The sequence below is a fragment of the Halyomorpha halys genome, unplaced genomic scaffold (assembly GCF_000696795.3).
Source record: "Halyomorpha halys isolate HHAL.00 unplaced genomic scaffold, Hhal_1.1 Scaffold170.1, whole genome shotgun sequence".
Classification (NCBI taxonomy): Eukaryota; Metazoa; Arthropoda; class Insecta; order Hemiptera; family Pentatomidae; genus Halyomorpha; species Halyomorpha halys.
The window spans coordinates 548318-568085 of NW_027107231.1; the positions used below are offsets into that span (position 1 = coordinate 548318).

Genomic DNA, 19768 nt, shown 5'->3' on the forward strand with positions numbered 1-19768 from the left:
TATATCTTACTTTTTGACATTTTATACCCCTGTTATTTTACACTTATGTTTTTGTTTGCCTTATGTAACTATGTGTTTGTATCTTTTTTTAGCCCAGAAGAAGCCCTGCAACGTGGGGCAAAACGTTGGCTCATTAAAATAGTATATTTCTACTATTTGAGTTTTTTTGACCGCACCCGGACCATATTCCTTTCATCAAAAATGATTTTATGTTCATTTTCAATTCCTCCGAAAAAATATATAGGGACCCCAATATTTTAGAAATTATAAAAGTTAAAATAAATCGATACACAAACATGTGACCTAAAAATTGATGTTATTTTCATTTTCTGCACCTCCGAAAACATCTGTAGGGATCCCTATATGTCAGGAATCCCAAAAGTTAAAATAAATCAATACACAGCGGGTGATGGTGATCATAAAATTGATTCATTTTTCATTGTCAGCCCCTTGAAAACATATGTAGGGGCCCCAATATGTTAAAAACTCTTAAATTAATCCATTGTCCAGAGAAAACATAAACATGGCCATATATTAGAAATAAGAAAAGTTAAAATAAAGCCTGTACTTGGAATTTTTTAGTTGAAACTAGAGATAAAACTAACAAAATATTAGTTTTAACTATAGCTAACACTTCATAACTAAATGTTAGTTGCTGATTTCAGGTAATAGCTAATGCAGTTCTAAGAGTTAGCTATGAGTAAACAGATACCAACTAACCAATTTTAGTTTTCACTGCAACTACAGCTAATTTAGCTTTAGTTTTTTGTTATAACTAAATTTTGCCCAATTCTGCTTATATACAAAATTAGTAGTATACATTTAGAAATTCATTATTTTGTGATTGGATGATCATGGAGAAAAGCCTTAAGGCTGTTCTTGTGTTCAAAATGAAAAAAAAAATCAGAAAACCTAAAAAATGTAATTGATTAATCTCTGGATTGGGATTAAATCTGAATCCATGGGAATAAAATAAATAATAAAATTATTTATTCAGTGGCTCATCACTCCTCTTTTAGATCTCTACTCTCCCCAATAGATTTCCTAGGTTTAGGTAGAGAGGAAATATTTTTGTTTATATCAGGAGTTAATGAGTAATTGATTGATAATCAGGAATTTAAAATCAGTTAAATTTGGGGAACTAATCGATGACTAGATGCACTTATTACAAATATTTTTCTATTCTTCTCTCATAGTATAACATTCCACTACAATGCTTTTAATGTTTTATTGTAATATTACTAACCTCAGCATTTGGATGAATTACATATTTAAGAAAAAATAAAATGATAAATAATATCTGTATTATTAATACTTATAAAATGGGTTCAATTTTTTACTAACAGGCAACATCTTGATAAATGTGGGACCGTCAAAAGATGGAAAAATTAATCCAATATTTCAAGAAAGATTATTAGATCTCGGAAAGTGGCTGAATGTGAATGGTGAAGCAATATATGAATCTTCTCCCTGGGATGTTTGCCAGAATGATTCCTCTCAACCAGACATATGGTATAAACAGTTAACTATTACTTAATGAAATTTTTTAAATTGCTGCTTTGCATGAATATTAAAAAAAAAAAAGTTTTGATTTTATTTTGCATTGGACCTATTCCAAAGATATTACCACAAATTGGGATTTCTTTATTGATACCATCCTACATACTTTCCTACAATTAATAGAGTTGTTGTTCATTAGCTCCAGTCTATGGTATATAATCTATGGAATGTCTCAAACACTAAATAGAAAAAAAATTTTGTTGTCACATATGTCAATGCAATCAATAAATTAGGGCATATAAAGATTTCAAAAATTTATCACTCTCTGTCCATCAATCACACAAAATTTCACCCCAGGTTCGATTAAAATAATCTTATCTCAAGGAGTTAATTAATTCTAATTACTTGTTTAAAGAATTGATACAATTCGTTTTCATTATTATCTTAAAAAATGAAAGTAAAAGTCATATAAAAAATTACTCTTTAGCAAATAACAGTCACAGTAATTTTATATTGAATTGAATTAATAAATTATTTCACTAATTATAGCTTAAACTGATTGTTGCAAATAAAACAAAATTTACTTAGTTTAAACCATTAAGAAAGTGAAAAAAAATAAATAAATAAATGTAAAAATATTAAAATTTCGGAGCCAAATAAAATCCACTCATAGCACTGAAAAGCAAACAGTATAGATAAGTTTAACTCTAGTGTGTCTGATTTACTCATTTTATGCGCCAGGAGAAACTACATAAGGTTAAAAAAAATAATAGTTTTCTTAATTAAAAAATGGCTTTACTAAGAATTTAACTTTGCAGGTACACAACCAAAAATGCAGGGAAAGACCTTTATGTAATTATGCTGAGATGGCCCAAGAGTAATAATGTCTACTTATCTTGCCCTCAGATTTCAGATAAATCTAAAATCTCTTTGTTAGGCCTGCCAGGCATTAAATTACAGGTAATATAATGCATTTTTTTTTTTTTAGTGAAATATTTACAATTTATTTTTTTATAAAGTTGTGCTTTTTTATAAAGATAGGAAATTTAGGTTAATGAGAAATGTTTTGTTACAGGGTGTGATGACAGAAAAACATTTATTAAAAATTGCATTACCAGATAAAGCTCTAGTAGAAAATGAATGGGGTTGGACTATTAAAATAAAAAATGTGGTATCACCTTAAAGGTCGCCAACTTTATTTACAATTGAGTAATATAAACACAAAAAGACTACAACAGATCATTATCAGTCTTGATATTTTTATATATAAATTTGTATAAAAAATAACATATGGCATATATAAATACTTATAGGTAAAAGATATAGTTATTTATTACTTAATAACTATAAAAATGATGTAAGATTTAAAGTACATACAAAACTTTAATTTCATGTCATAAACTTTTTTTTATTCCTCTCTTTAGTTATAAAATAACCTTCAAAAGCTATATTTAGTACACTATATTTTGTTAATTGCCTAATCAACTCTAATTTCATTTTAATAAAAAAAAAAAAAATAAACTGATGCTCATAATTTTACGAGATTTGTATTAATATTTTAAAAGCAATTCGAATTAACTGGACTCATACTTTTTTGGCAAAAAGTATAAACATCTTAGAAAAGTTTATAACTTTTGAAACCAATGTACTTATAACAATAGTGAGTTGTTAAGAAATTATTTTAAAAAAATTATAAAAGAAAAAAAATGGCATAGAAGAATTTTAGGATTAAAATTCATTTTTGATTAATAATCATCTAAAATACTAGTCCAAAGTATTTTTTAAGCTCATATCCTAATTTTTAAAATTAAGATTTTAATTTTCGTAAGCTCTCAAAGTTTACATACATATTGCATAAAGCGAGTATTAATATTTATGTCGCAATACACAATATGAGTCCAACATAATACAAACTAAATTTTACAAAAACAAGAATCAAACCTTAATCTTTCTTACAAACAGCAAGGTAACTCCATTTTGTTAAAAAAATTAAATAAAATACATGTTTTTTTAAAAAAACAAAACTGAGAGAAATATTAATACAGTGAATCAATACTCCAAAATCTAGCAATACAGTATGATGCGCACTTTAAAAAAGATTATTAGACCAAAAAACTCCAAGAAAGCTGTAAAACTGATTAAATAAAAATATTTATAGATAAACAGTTCAAATGTTAAATATTAAGGAGTCTGTTACCTTCTTGTACTTTTTTCTTGGCTCTATAATAAATTTGTGGCTTATTTATGCTGAAAGAAACCAAATCCACCATATTAAGTGCAATGAAAATAAATATTTAGAGAAATGATGGCTAATACCAATACATTTCTTAGATCTTGCATCCTTTTCATATTAATATGAATTACAAGATCATGAAGAATAAAAATTATCCATAAACACAAGAAAGTAAAGAAACACTCATCATCCATTAACATGATTAGAATTTCTATGTTCATCCTAATTTTCAATTTATTTACAACTGAGGTAACAGATAACTTAAAATGATATCAATGTCATTCAGTTATCGTATTCATTATGATAAATTTATTGTCTTCTATTTCTTGAAAACAGAATATTCTCTAAATTGTAATGACATTGATAATTACAATGAGATATAACCTAAGCCTAAAAATTACTAACAATATACTGCTATATTTACATATAATGAATAGAAATTTTTTTTTTCGACTATTTACAAATCATTAAATTTTTTACTATTTACAACAATACCTATAAGGAAATTAGTAACTTTCTTTTTCAGTGCTAGGCACTAAATAGGTATTAAAAATATCAATAAATATTAATAATCAATAGTTTACAACTAATAATTTTAAAATGAGGTAAGGAAATAATTGTAAAATTTTAAAACTTAACAGGAAGTCACAGTAACAGCAGGACGTTAAAAGATAAAAACTAATGACTGATATTTGTTTGCTTTTATCTTTTAACGAAATAAACTAATTTACATGGAACCAACCATAAAGTCTTACTGAAGTAAACTGAAAATTATCACTAATGAAGTATGACTAAAATCTCCCACTAAAATTAGGATTCTGTTGCTGTTGTCCTCCCTGTAAATAATAATAATAATAATAATAATAATAATAAATAAGTTAATATGCAACAATTGGTATAAGACTTAATAATAAAACCAAACACAGAAACAATCATTACTATGATTCAAGTATATACATACGAGGGTGGTTTGAAAAGTTCTCAGAATATACTAGAAAGAAGTGTGTTACCTCGGTGGAACTACTTTTATTTTTCAACATAGTCTCCTTGTAGACTAATGCATTTGGTCCAGCAATGTTCCAATGCCTTGATCCCATCTCAAAAATGAGATTCATCCAGGCCTGCAGAATACCTCTCCAATTCGGCTGTCACTTCTTCCACTGTAGGAAATCTCCATCCACCTAGGAAAATTTTCAGCTTGGGGAAGAGATGAAAGTCTGATGGTGCCAAATAGCAACAATTCGTACCTCAGTTCATGAAGTTTTGCCATGGCAATAGGACTTGTGTGCAGGCGGACGTTTTCCTGATGAAAGATGACTTCTTTCCTTGCCAAATCAGGCCTTTTTTCGCGTATCTTTTCCTGTAGTTGGTCTATCTGGTGCGTTTATAGTCCAATGTCAAGAGCCGCTGCACCCATCTTGCAGATAATTTTTTCATTCCCAATTCTTCAGTTAAAATGTGATATACCCATTCAGATGTCTTCCCTACAGCTTTAGCAATCTCACGGACTTTCAGTCGACGATCCTCCATGATCTTTTTATGTACTTTTGCGATAAATTCTGGGGTCATAGCACTTTTTGGTCGTCCACTACGCGAATCATCTAAGCTCTCCCAACCAAATTTAAACTACCTGGTCTACTTGGCTACAGTTGAATATGAAGGAGCTGAGTCTCCCCAGTGTGTTCTGAAAGTCGACATGAATTTCCTTTGCTTTCATACTTTTATTTACAAAGTACTTAATCACTGCTTGAATCTCAGTTTTTTCCATTGTCATAAATCACTATGCATAAAATAACAACAGAGTCATCACCACCACTCACCCCATGTGTTCACTCACAAAGGAAGTGTGATTATTGCGCAGGAACCTCGTAGCTCTAGCACTGACATCTAATGATGATTTCGAGAACATCAAACCACCCTTGTACTTAAAATTACAAACGCCAAAGCTGGAGATGGCTCCATACCAATAATATTTAATATCTACTACATTTTTGTGATTTAGAAGTGAAATCCAAATATATATAATTGCATCCATCATCTTGTCTATCATATATCTACTACTCGTCGGCCATTTTTCAGACTGTGGGTCATTGTTGGAGTGGAACTAGGTTGTTGCCGTTACTAAGGAAAAATCAATTCTAGCGAGTTTTATGGTATATTTGTATTATTTTCTATTAAAAAAAAACTGATTTTTATTATTAAAATGAAAGAAACAATTTCTTCAAGGTAAAAGACAGCACAAAAAAATAAATAAATAAAAGCCTTGCGGAAAACAATTAAATTTCTAATAGCGTGTGTTGAGAGCTGAGACATCTCCAACTTTCTTCATTTGCATGAATTTGTCAAAATAAACAAAATTAAGCTTCAGACCAATGTCCTCCAACTTGTTATTCCCCACTTGTACCATTTGGAAAGTAGCATAGATAATTTCCCCATTGACTCAGATGACATATACTGCTAAAGATGGATCAGTCTTCTTGTGATCCGAAACATAAGTTTCCTAGTATAAAAAATGAAATGAACTTGTTTGAAATCAGTTTCAAAATATAAAAATCGGAAAAGGAGCCAAGAAAAGGATGGAGGTATAAGCAATTAGCAGAAATTAATGTCTTTGACACGGCTGCAGTGAAAAGATTTGTTTCGATCAACCTATCTCTGTAAGTATTAGCAAGTTTGACTTACATATAAAATAAATATTAGATAAAAAATTCTGTATCAGCTGACTTAAGGGTAAAATTGACTAAACTTCCTGAAAACTATAATAACTCTTAAATAAATACTTGGCTCTTACCATGGTTGGAATATAGTTGTTACCTATAGAGAATAGCAATTAATTATTTATATTCTTTTGGTTGTATATTGTATTTGTATTAATTTTTAAGATTTATTAATATTTTATAGAATTTTTACAGTTTTATCTCAGAAATCTCTTCTAATTATTAAATTTGTTTCAAGATAATAAAAATTAAATAAAACAAATGACTGTCTGCTGTCCAAGTTTTTTCCAAAACTATCAAGTCCATTAAGATTTGACACCAAAGTCAAAGATCACTTGATGATCCTTGGAACTAGTAACTACCCTCCGCCTTGGGTTTCAAATGGCAGTCAATTGGATGTTTCCTACAGCCATATCTTAGCCATTTATGAAGTTAGAGGAAAATCCTTTCTTAAATATTACAAAAAAAAAAAAAATAATAAAAAAGAGGAAAAAAATCAGTATATATAAATTAGGATGAGGGTGAAAGTGGAGGGTACCATAATGATAAACCATATGTGCATTAATTCCTTTCTTAGCTTCAGTTTTTAGGATGGACAGTCAATTTGTTAGTTATTGAATTACCTGAAACATCATGCTTTGATGAAAGTCAGGGGGTGCTTGAGGTTGCTGTCCCCCTCCTGGATGTGAGAGGCGTACCCTCTTTGCGTTAGGTCCACTATGTCCATGGCTGCTACCTTGTTCCGATTGGCCACCTCCACCTTGACCTCCCTGTGAATGTTACCAGTAAAACCAGAGATAGACAATTATGTTTTCTACTAAAATGGACAATCATTTTTCAATGAATAATTAATGATTTTTATCAAATAACTATCAATTTCTGTAAGATCATAAAAATAAAACATTATTAAGAATTAAAAATCGTCATTATCTGTTATAAATTAAATTACAATAGGTAATAAAGATTTAGATGTTATTTCCAACACCAGTATAAAACTTTAAGGGTAATCTAATAAACAAAAAAACAGTATCTCAGAATTTTTCTTTTATTATAAACATTACCTGGTTAAAATTTAATCAAAAAATTATTTCCATATTTATAATGATTAATGTGTGATGGGAATTGCTCCTATACTCCTTATGGACATGAGGTTTTTTTTTTTTTTATTTCAGAAACAGAAATTAGCAATAGAATTAATGTAATGTTTTCCATTAAAAAAATAAATCAAACTCTGTGGGCATAAAAAATACATAAATAATTTGGCATTTGATAAGTTAAACTAATAAAAGAAAAAAGATACATACATTATTTTGCTGGTTAGGTCGGGTGTTATTCTTATCTGATTTGTCTTCTTGATCATCGTCAGTCAAAAACTCACGTTTTGGATAAGGTATTGCGAACCCAGCAAAAACACTACAAAAAAATACAATTAATATGTTAATTAATACATGATAAAGGCATTTCAAATATTGATATGCCAAATTAACTATAACTTTGTTTCCATGCCCAGTGGCTTGTTGAGCCTGGGCTGGAGTGCTAGTCCTCAAGTCTTAGGAACAGAGAGAATTGTTATTGTTTAGGATTGCTCATTGTTTAGTACTGTAGATAAACCACGATATTTAAGGGTTGAAGCTCAACGTTAGATAGCATCAGTATAGCTTGAGCACACATTCCCATGACAGATAAAGCTTATTTTTAATGTTTTAAATTACATGATTAATACTAGTTAGTTTTTACCTTCCATTAGATCTTTTTCATTAAAAACTGGTTAAATCTTCACCACTCAAAACTCTTTGATTGAACAAAAATATTTGTCATCCATCTCTACTGAACATGATCAGTATTTATTACTTTTTTTCAATACCTATTGTTATTTGATCCTCTTTTATGTAACAATGCTTTAACATAATTGAATAATGATTACTTTCATACATTATTTCCGTACACTCATCATTATTATTAATATTTTTGGCACATATACCACTCATCATATTTCTGTTAAATATCAACATTTTTATTTTTGTATTTAATTTTTTTCAATGTACAATATTTATTTTACCTATAATTTTTACAACTTATACCTTATGTAAACTTTGTTTCAATTTTAGCCTTGATGATGACCCAATATGTTAGGTTAAACATCAGCATAGTTAATAAGAATTTAAAAAAATTATTTATCCTGATTATTGTCAAAAATAAACATAAAACATTATACTACACAATCTATTAGCAACTTAATAAATGAAAAACTAACTCCTGAGTTGGAAGAGGTTCTTCTTGAAAATATGGATCCTGCATGGCTATTTCTGAAGTGATTCTTTTATTTGGATCCATCAACAACAGTTTCTGCAACTACAATACTTATTAGTATATTTTTAAATCTTGAGATTTAAGTTAAAAATGTAAATAAGATGAATAGTCAATGAAATTTATCTCACCAAATGGAAGGATTTACTATCAGGTTTGATCTTATGCCGATCCATATATTTAACTAAGGAACAGTTGGAATAACTGAAATAAAAATTATAAAAAGCAAGATTAAAATCTATATTATATATAATAATAACATAACTGCTAAAAAAAAATCAAAAATGAACAGAGGTTTAGAGGATATGACCATATCCTTTTCAAAATATTTAATTGTTTATGTCAATCTTAATTTTTAATATTATAGTAGTTTCTACTAGTTTATTATTCTATTAACAAGTAAAACTAGACATCATTCATGCTGTCCAGAAATATATCATGAACAAATTCAAGCATATTTCAAGGATCTCAAGGCTATAAACTGTAAAATTCAAGGCACTTTTCATCAGTTTACCAAATTAAATTTAAAATAAAATTGTAAGTATAAAATGTTCTATTTTATCAGATTCAGATAAAATGTACAATGGAGACTTCAGAAAGAATTAAAATAATTCAAATGTTCACCAAACAAAAATAGCACACAGAAACAATGATTTCAGTTATAAATAAATAAAATTTGTATTTAATATATATATATTAATTATCATATAATTTATTGCATAAAGGATGTCTTCCCCCAAAAATATTATCCTTACAGATTTTATAGGAAACATAGGTTTAAACAAAAAAAGTTCCTATGAACATAAGTCAGCAAAAGAAGTTTTGAGTACTTTTTGTGCCAAAAATAAAAAAAAATAAATAAATAAAAGAATACATTTTTCAGTACTTTTTTGCTATGAATGAAGAAATGGCTCATTGCATTAAAAAAAAAAAACGTTTACATTTGACCCTGAATAACACCTTTGTAGTTGCATAAAACCATGAAAATATATTTTGAAACAAAGTCTCAGACAAAATGTCCCATTAATGAGAGAGTAAACAAAAGAAAAATATTGAAATAAGCACATAATCTGGCTTAGTACCGTAAATTTATATACAAATAATAAAATAACAGTAATGAAAGAATTGATCAAACTGAGACAAATATTAATTTATTTTATAAAACCTTTCTAAATAATTACAATAATAGCAGACGACAAAATTACTCAGATTAATAAAAATATTTGACCACTGTTTCTAAAACTGAAAAAAAACAAACAAAAACAATGTAACTTATAATATTTCCATCAGACTTAATCAAAATAGTATTACAATCAGTTTTTTCCTACTTTCATAGTGAATCTTTAAAACAAACAATAAATGAACTAGTCCCAATAAAATATTTTTGATAGAAAATAATTCCTAACAAAAGTGACAATAAACAAACAGAATATACTTACTTTGATCTTTTGAAATCTTTTAATAAAGTAGGATGTTCGGGCATTTTCCTGATATCTTCCCAGTCTTTTTCCAATGGGAAACCCATAACATTGAATATCCTAGTTGCAAAACAAAAGACAAAAAAAAATAAAAATCTAATTACACTTGTGCACTTAATTTTTTTAAATAATGGAAATTGAAACAAGCATTGTTAACAATTAAACAGACAAAGAATTAGTACTGCTTAACTGCAATTATATGTTGTTTTTTTTTAAAAAGAATTTATAAATATAAAAAATGCTAATAAATCTTGAAACCAAATACTAAGTAGATTCAGTACAGATTCATAAATTCAAACCTAAGTTACTTGATAATCAGTTTTATTGGTGCTAACACCTTTCTTGATAGAATTTGAATTGATAAAAAAAATGAAAACTTACAGTTTTGATTTGGATATGTGATAAACACTACTCTATAAAGTTCATTGCTCTATTGTTGAAAGTTCATAACAGTACTGGACGTATTATTGAAATCTTCCAAGAAGAAATATTCTCAAGAAATACCTAAAGTAATATCTCTAATACATTGACGAAATGCTAATTTATTTAAAAATAAATTAGTAAAAGAATCAACTATGTATACATATCAATAAAACATAATTTCCTAGACTTTTAAAATTACATCTCATTACAAAATATACGTTGGAAATTGCCCTTTTCTTCTTGAAGAATCTATGATACAATCATAAATAAAATTTAAATTTTTTAATGACCCATAAATAAAGAGGATGAAAGGAAAAAAAGTAAATGAATTGAGGGGAATATTTGGGTTGGATGTAAAAGAAAAAAGAATATGATTGAAGTCTTGCGTTCACCTTCCAGTTACTAAGCATATTCAATCATTCCTACCCAGTACTTTTATGAATACCTATCTAATTGATCATGGTGATATGGATTGCTAGTTTTGATATCTTCCTGCCTGCAATGAAAGATAGGCTCTGATGTCAACAGCTCAGCAAATATACACCCAATAGCCCATATATCTGTAATAGAAGATTAAAAACATTAATTTATATAAAATGGTAATTCTATGCCTGTTAACACTTATCTCAAAAAGAGTAACTCTTTTTACATCTCATAATTCTTATTACAGAGTGTAACATTAAACATCTTTACAATGAACAGCCATAGGTCTGATGGATTTGTCCGTTACTGAGAAGTGTCCAGTAAGAAAGTGTCTTTGCTTCTTAAAAAAATGAATATGAATATATCAAAAAAAGTTTATTAATTTGGATAAAAGAAGTTTATTTGTAATTTTGTATTCTATTTATAGAGATATTTTTTTAATTTAATATATTTACAAATTTAAAAAGTAGTAAATCAACTTGGTGAACATGCTATGCCGGATTTTAAAGTGTTCTAACCATTCTCTGGATGCTTTAAATGTGTCTTCTAACACCTGAGCAATTTCAAGAGCTTTAGGTTGGATGATATGTCAACTTATTCAAGGTTACAGTTATAGGGAGATCAATACTCCTTTCAACAGAGATAAAAGACGATAGGGTATTGTGTATATGTGAATTACAAACTCATGTTATATTAAAATATTCATCTGTACAATCAAATTTAGTTTATTAAACATTGAGGAGATCATAATGTTTGTTTTCAAATAGAAATTCATGTACAAATGGTGAAATTAATTTTAAAAACATTCAGTTGTGTACCAGATAAGTGACTTAGAGAGGCACTGATTCTAGTCAGAAGGGAAATTTAGTCAGTCCTGCCTGCCAGGCCCTTGATAGTCAATGTATCTCTGAATCAGTGGCCATGGGAACTATCCATTGCCATTAGGCAACGGCCATGGGTAAGGAAGGCTTCCACTTTTGATCCTGAAGGGATTTATGTGTATAGTCCCGGCTTACTTAGTACTAACCAATCTCTCCACAAAAACAAACATGTTACTCATAATCAGCTTTTAACATCAGAAAAATAAAGTGACAGATTTTTTTTTGCAGTTGATATATTTTTAAAGATAGTTAAGATGATGGTTGAAATTACAACAGACGTTCCCTTAAACATTCAAGCCAAGACCAACAGGCACTGGATAAAGTAAATCAGTATAAAAAAACAAATGCAATTACATAAAAACGTTTTTAAAAAGGTGAGTGAAGAAGGATACATACATTTTAAGGATAATAAACCCCTAATATGATTTTATATTACATTCATAGAATCATTTTTTAAAAAGTTGAGGATCTACTTTCTACTTTATTTTATAACATATAAAAATGTATTCATTTTTCTCAATCACAAAGCACTGCTCTAGACCAGAGGTTCTTAGAGTGTATGCCAGGTGTGCAACAAATGAATGCCACTTTCTCAAATTATTACAAAAATAAAATTAAAAATTATATATATATATATACAAATATAAATATACAGTGCCTACCAGGATTTACTTGGCACTGGTTTTTCTACTTATTCAACCACTCTAAGGATAATAATTATGTTTATATTATTTTTTAGCCTAATAAGGGTGCCAAAATCCTTTTTTTATTCTATTTTTGGATCCTATAAAATAGTACGACTCTTTAACTGTACAAAAAATGAAATGATTAACATAAAAGATTAATTAAAAAACTTATTCATTCCAAATAAAATAGTAGAAAACACAGGCAACTCTAATACCAAATAGTCATCATATGTACACTATTTGATCCAGAAAATGCTGATGACACCTGAACAATATCTACTAGACCACCACATAATTCAAATTTTCTGAACTCTCTAAGCACCACACTAATATGTGGTTTGTTTACTCCATGAGATTCTATACTCTCCTCTTTATCTCCTTTAACTCGGCCTTATCTAATAATATTTTAATGATTACTATCACAGTAACTTCTGGGCAGCTGATAAGTAACGGTAAAGTATGATTTTTATTATAAAGCTACATAACATCTATTTAAATGAAAAATATAATTATTAAATTAATTTTTAAAAACACTAGAAAAAAGATATAAGCGAAAAGGAAATATTAGAAAGTCCGAAACAGACAGTTTTAATTAGTGTTTTGCCAGGAAGAATCACGTACAATAGTAACATTTCATGTAATTACAATAAAAATATCACAAAAAATCCTTTTATTTCTTAGTTTTTAATGTTTTTCCAGAAGTTGCTTGTTCATATGCCAAGCACTAAATATGGCTCTATGTTTTAATGAACTAATATTTCTGAAAGGATAAATAACTCCAATTTCTTATGAAAATTCAAACAATTCATTTTCTGATCATCTTAAAAATTACAATAACTGTGAAACAAATAATAATAATTTTTTGTAATTGATAAATTAGTTAAAGGAATAATCTAAATTTGTCAATAGAGGAGATTCAAAAATTATAAAATTTTATATAGATCATATTTTTATAATATAGGTAAAAACGTTAGAACTATTGGTGTTGTCAAAACAAATACAATAAATTGTTTCATATAAAAACAAAGAAATATTTGCATGAAATTTTAGTTGCATTAAAAATTGTGAGGGTTAAATGGTGTAACAAAAAAAAATCCAAAAAAGGTAATGTAAATATAAGAGGTGCATAGCATAAGCAAACTTTGATCAGAGAATAAAATTAGAATTAGAACATAACATTCTTGAAAAGTTATGTGCATGTTGGAAGTAATTTTGCAAGTAATTGTAATAATCATTATTATAAGAAAAGAAACAAGAGCTCACCTATGGCTTTGGTGTAATGCCTTGCACCCAGTAACAGTTCTGGTGCACGGTACCAAAATGTTACAACAACAGGATCAAGATCTGCTAGAGGTTTCAGTGGTGCATTAAAAAGTCTTGCAAAACCCATGTCAGCTATTTTAACCCTTCCTCTTTCTGGTCCTTCTCCCATCACTAGAATGTTGGCTGGTTTCTACAATTAAAAAACCAAATAAATAATGAAAACAATTAAAACTTTTAAAATATAAGTTACCAAAATTTATGTTCAAAAAGCCTTAATAAAAACTTTTAATATCCTGTTTTCATAAAAAAGAGTGAAAGGCTGCATATCAAGAATGTACAAAAGTACATGAGGGGATTCAGAGTTTTCTGGTACATACTTGATCAGTACAGGTTTTACAGGTTCTAACAGAACTAAGATTCAAGTTATTATTCAATAATAAGCAATGTGCTGCCAGATAATTTTTGATTATCTCAAGCCAGCAATGCTCAATGGTTTAGTAGGACACACAGATGAAATGAAATGAAATGAATGAAATGAAATGAAAAAATAACTTTATTCTTTATTATTAATACAGATGCTGTATTAAGAAGTCCTAAGGTTTTCAGCATTAGGTACAGAATCTGAAGAAGTATCCTAGAATGTGAGAATGAAATAAAAGAAAAAAATTGGCCTCTTCCACTGGAGAAAAAAGCCAGAATAACTGCTATCATTATACTCATTACTAAAACTGAACATGTGTGATTAAGTTCATAACTAGCAAAGTTTATGATTTAGGAACATGATAATTTCAAACCAATATTTTATTCTTACAACTTTTTTCTTTTTCAACCACTTAACTTGCAGGCTCGAGTTAATTTGAGTGGACTAAACAGGCCAAACTGTGCACAATCGAGGTAATTCGAGTGGTGTTGTATTTTATAATTTTTTCACTCAAATATAATCGAGAATTGAAATAACAATATGATAATAATAAAATAAATAACAATAATTTATTCTCTGTAATAATCCTCTATATATAGCTTTAGCCTATGTTTACATAAGGATATCCAAAATTAAAATAAAAATTTTGTTTATTTTTGTATTTCTCAAAGTTTTTTGCCAAGACAATGTTCTAAATTGTGTTTTTTACAAAAAAATTGCGTTAAGAGGTTAATAATAATAAAAATGTGGTAAACAAATGTGAAAGACAAATTGGTACATAAAAAATATTGATTAAATCTTTATGAAAGAAAAAATAAAAATAAAATTGTTCAAAATTGAATTTAATCAATCCTTACCAAATCTCTGTGCAGAACCCAGTTTGAATGAAGATAATGGATTCCATCCAGAATTTGGTATAATAAAGACTTCACCATTCCTTTTGGGACCATTACTGGTTTTTTATTTGCTTTGGCAGCACGATGGAACTTAATAATATGCTGAAAAAGAAAACAAAATAAGAAATGGTATAAGGCAGTAATAAAAAAATTTAATTTTTATAATTTATTAAGTCTTTACTTTAAAGTACAATATTGATACTAAATAGCAAACTATGACAGTTATGTTTGTTGATTACGTTTCATATGAGGAAGGAATTATCAACAACTAAGGAAGGAAAGAAAAGACAAGTTATCCTATAGATCAACCATCTATTCTTGCCAGAGTCAGATGGCTAAGATTAATTCTGCGAGAACTTCACAAAATCTGGTCAATGGCCTAATCGTCAAAAATTATCTATATTAAATTAAAAAGGAATCACCACAAAATTAGAAAATATAGAAATAATTTGAATGAAAATTAGTAAGCCTTTTCATAGTCTACTAAGTTCTAAATTAAATACTTGAAATAAGTTGTGGGATAAGGCAGAGAAAACACTGCACAGACTCTAATCTACATCTACACATGGTATACTGTCATCTAAATGAACAATAAGGTAAAGAATAACGCATCTCAACCCCATCTGTTCTCTAAACCATTCCAGTGTTTTAGCCTACTAATGTATTTATTTATTTCACTTTAAATAAAAGGAAAATAAAAAATCTGGTGTGATGCACACATTCCAGACCTTGTTCTTACTAAAACTAGTTTGGACATATGCATTACAAATGTACGGAATCGCTAAACAGAGTCACATCGAACGAATACAATCTTTCCAATCCAAGATACTATGACTTATGACTAAAGCACCATTGTAGATTAAAAACAAGACTTTACATACTGGCTTACAAATTCTAATAATCACCGAATACCTTAAACTTTTACTTGGTACAATGAACTTATCACAAACATTTTCATGAAAAGCTACTCAGAAACCAAATCATGCCAATAGGACATTTGGGTTTCAATCTCATGTATGGCACAAAGGAGGAGACTAAAAAGAAAATGGATGAGAGACCTACAAATATTGTTGTACAGTGGCAACATTGGCTGAGAGGTTCTGTGTGGGTTTTTGTAGTGGTTGGAACAGTTGTTGTAAAACATAAAAAAAATTAGATGATCAGATTAGAATCAAAAGTAAGCCTAGTCAATTATTAATATGCAACAATTGAGAGAAGGAAATGGTTGAAGATAAAGCATTTTAGAAATGAACGTGAAAAGTAACATATACAAAAAGAAATTATACTGTGCTTAAATGCTTCACTAAAAATGAGCTAAATCACTCCAGCCAGCAAAGGAAGTTATGATTAATAAAATATATATTGAGGATTTTCCACAATTATTTGAGGAAAAGGAGATTGGAAATACAGGTACACTAAAGTTGAAAGTTCACAAAGGTGTGGTTCCAGTGTGTGAGTCACCAAGGAGATTTCCAATCATACTCAGAAAACAAATTAAACAAGAGTTATAGAAACCAGAAAAATTAAATAAGACATGTGAAGTGGAACATCCAATGGAATTGACCACAAATATGGTATTAGCTGTAACACCCAAATGAAACTAAGAAGAAAATAAAATAAGAGAAGCAGAGGAAATAGGCTTGCAAATAAATGAAGATAAAACAAAGTATATGATTGTAAGCAGAAAAATCCACCCTAACAACATGGTCTACATGGAATGAAAATTGTTTCTGAATAAATGATCAATGGACTGAGATAGACCGGAGAATAACAAGTGTGAACAGAGCCTTCTTCTCTTTATTATGAATACTGAAATCCTCCCAAAAAATCTGAAACTAAGGGCGTACAATGCCATGATAAAGCCAGCTCTTACATACAGCTCCGAGACCTGGGCTCTAAAAGGTATCCTAGAAAGCAGAATCAAGAGATTTGAACATAAAATCCTTCGTATGATTACAGGAGTTATCTGAGATCAGAGCCTTAACACACGGAGGAGGAGAATTAACAGTGAACTGCATGCAGAGACTGGTCAGTCAATATGCCATGACAGGCAAGAATGTTAAGATGGGGAGACATGCGGCTCGTAGCAATCTATTATAATGTCTCTACACAACAATGAATGCTAGTGTAATTAGCAAGAGACCACGTGGGAGGCCAAAAACCAGATGGCTAGACAGAATTGACAAAGATGCGAAAGAGCTGCATGCAGAAAAATGGAAAGCAGTAGCCCAAGACAGGCAGGCGTGAAGAAGGCTGGTTCGGGCGCCCAAAGAACTATAAGGTCCATGGAGCTAACCGAAAATAAACAAATTAAAAAAAAACACTTTTCACCAGTGGAAACACGGTCTGCATTTGTACAGCAAATGTAGTATTACCACAAATGTAACAAAAATTGACAACTGTAATGATACATTTCCACAGTATTTTGTTTTAGATAAAAAAAAAGTTATAATTACACTGTTTATCTTTAAGTTGTAAAACACGCACGTCGATTTCGACTATTACAGCACTTACTGGATAAACGGTCTAAACTTCCAATTCATTACAAAAGACTGATCAACATGACTGTAATAAGGCCAATCTGGACAAACGGAGTTGAGCTTTGGGGCTCCACTAAACCTTTGAATTCCTCTTGTAACCAATCCTTACAATCCAAAATCCTTAATAAAATCCTCAATTTCCTTACTTAGTCACACATAAAATCATAAAATTTGAACCGATCTCCACATATTAGAGTTACTAACTTAGAAGGTAAAGATCTTAAGTCTCTTGGCTGTAAGGGAAAGAAAGAATATACAATCTCTGATGGATGTTTCATGCTTGGCCACAGAGTGGTTATCCCACCAAATACTCAAACACTGTTAAAACTACACCTTGCTCATAGGAGAATTTAAAATGAAAGATTTGGCTTGCTCTCTCACTAGCACTATTGGCCATCCATTAATCAGGACATAGGAAACCATGGCCAAGCCATGTTTTGCCTGCCTGAAAAATTCTAAATCAGTTTCATTCACATCAATGAGAATACCCAAATGCTCCCTGGGATAGAATTCATAGCATTGAAGAAGAGTTTGCTAAGTATAGACGTATACTCTAAATAGATGAGTATTGCAATCACTTATTTAACTACTTCTCAAGCCATAGATGATATCCTTGAAAATACATTCGCTCAATTTTGTGTTCCGAAAGTATTAGTTTTGGATAATGCACCAGAATTCTTTTCAGAATACTTCATAATCTAAAAAAAAAAAAAAAAAAAGGCATTCTAATTCATTATACATCAGCAGTGTATGACCTACCCATAGTAGCTATGGATACCTCCAGTGAGCCAAGAAGTGAATTATGCCGGCCTAATCCGTGTGAAAGAAGGATCATCCACTTGGCAATCACACCCTTCAAGTATTTTTTCTTCTAGCAACTCCGAATGTCCCCTTCCTAGTACGATAGGGTCACCAAGCTCAAGAGAAACTTCAGCCTTAGGTAGTCTGGAGCTAGACAATGATGAAATATCAACCTAACACAGTCTGAAAGAGGCACCAATTTTACAATACTTTGATGAGTCAAAAAGCGTTAAAACTCAAGTAGATACAAGTGCATAGGGTGTGGTTGCAGAATTGATACAAGATGGAAATCCTGTAGCTTACACATAAAGAACACTAATTGTGGGGGAAAAAATATGCCCAGATAGAGAAGGAAACACTGGCAATTGTGCTTGTTGTTAAAATATTTCAGAAATATGTGTTTGAAAAAACAATCCATTTTCAATCCGATCACAAGCCTTTAGAAATAACTTTTACAGAGTTTAAGTGATGCACCCAAGGAAATACAGATATTACTTCAGCTTATTGGTAATAATATTGTAGTCCATTTAATAAAAGGAGTCAATGTAAGTATTGCTATGTATTGACAATCCGGGGTATTATTAAGGTGTTTCGTCATCTACACCTATACCTGGTCAGGGTATCCTTCTGGGAAGCTTTTAGCATCCTCGGATGTGGAAACATTTGTATTAAGTTTGTCACATTACCAGAGGCCCCTGAGAAAATTAGATTGGCTAACCTTTAAGTATCGAAGCAGAAAATAGGTTAGGACGAGGGACCAGAATCAAATTAACCAGGTGCAGGCCCTTCCTGGACAAGTCAAACTTTTTGTTACATATCCTCGGCCCTGAGGAGGGGGACGCCTGCCTCGGGAGTCTTCGGACATCAACGACCAATGAGATAAGAGATTTCAAAATAAGGTAACGCCCTAAAAGGAGTAGTGGGAGAAAAAGAGTAGGGTAACAAGGGCAGGAAAGTGAGACATTGCAGGACCAGACGGGGAGAAGAACAGACGGACACTCAACAGGAAGGCTTGAACGGGGAAGCACCACCACAGTCAGGATGCTGACTGAGACACTAGACGAAGTCGTGAGAAGGGCCACCAGACCTAGACATCCCTTATGAAACAGAAGACACCTACGGCACTACATCCCACGGCATCAGCAGCTATAAGTATAAATTAACTAATAAGTAATCATGTAATAATTTATATTTTATGG

General features: G+C 30.0%; 2 protein-coding genes across 2 annotated transcripts in view; one reads left to right on the forward strand and one right to left on the reverse strand.

Annotated features, from left to right (window-relative positions):
- The window catches only part of LOC106678961 (alpha-L-fucosidase), a gene marked incomplete in the record, with an annotated part of 11149 nt that extends 8257 nt beyond the window's left edge, over positions 1-2892 (forward strand). Inside the window, 3 exon segments of the mRNA XM_067045518.1 lie at positions 1347-1512; positions 2319-2460; positions 2576-2892. Of these exon segments, the coding sequence (XP_066901619.1) occupies positions 1347-1512; positions 2319-2460; positions 2576-2683 (416 nt within the window).
- A 1374-nt stretch (positions 2893-4266) lies between these two features.
- The window catches only part of Cdk8 (cyclin-dependent kinase 8), a 20961-nt gene continuing 5459 nt past the window's right edge, over positions 4267-19768 (reverse strand). Inside the window, exons 4-12 of the mRNA XM_014417835.3 lie at positions 15190-15330; positions 13912-14101; positions 11104-11218; positions 10197-10295; positions 8889-8961; positions 8705-8802; positions 7755-7863; positions 7074-7220; positions 4267-4569 (exon numbers count right to left, since the gene is read on the reverse strand). Of these exons, the coding sequence (XP_014273321.1) occupies positions 4525-4569; positions 7074-7220; positions 7755-7863; positions 8705-8802; positions 8889-8961; positions 10197-10295; positions 11104-11218; positions 13912-14101; positions 15190-15330 (1017 nt within the window). The 3' untranslated portion in view covers positions 4267-4524. The remainder of the gene's footprint in view (positions 4570-7073; positions 7221-7754; positions 7864-8704; positions 8803-8888; positions 8962-10196; positions 10296-11103; positions 11219-13911; positions 14102-15189; positions 15331-19768) is intronic.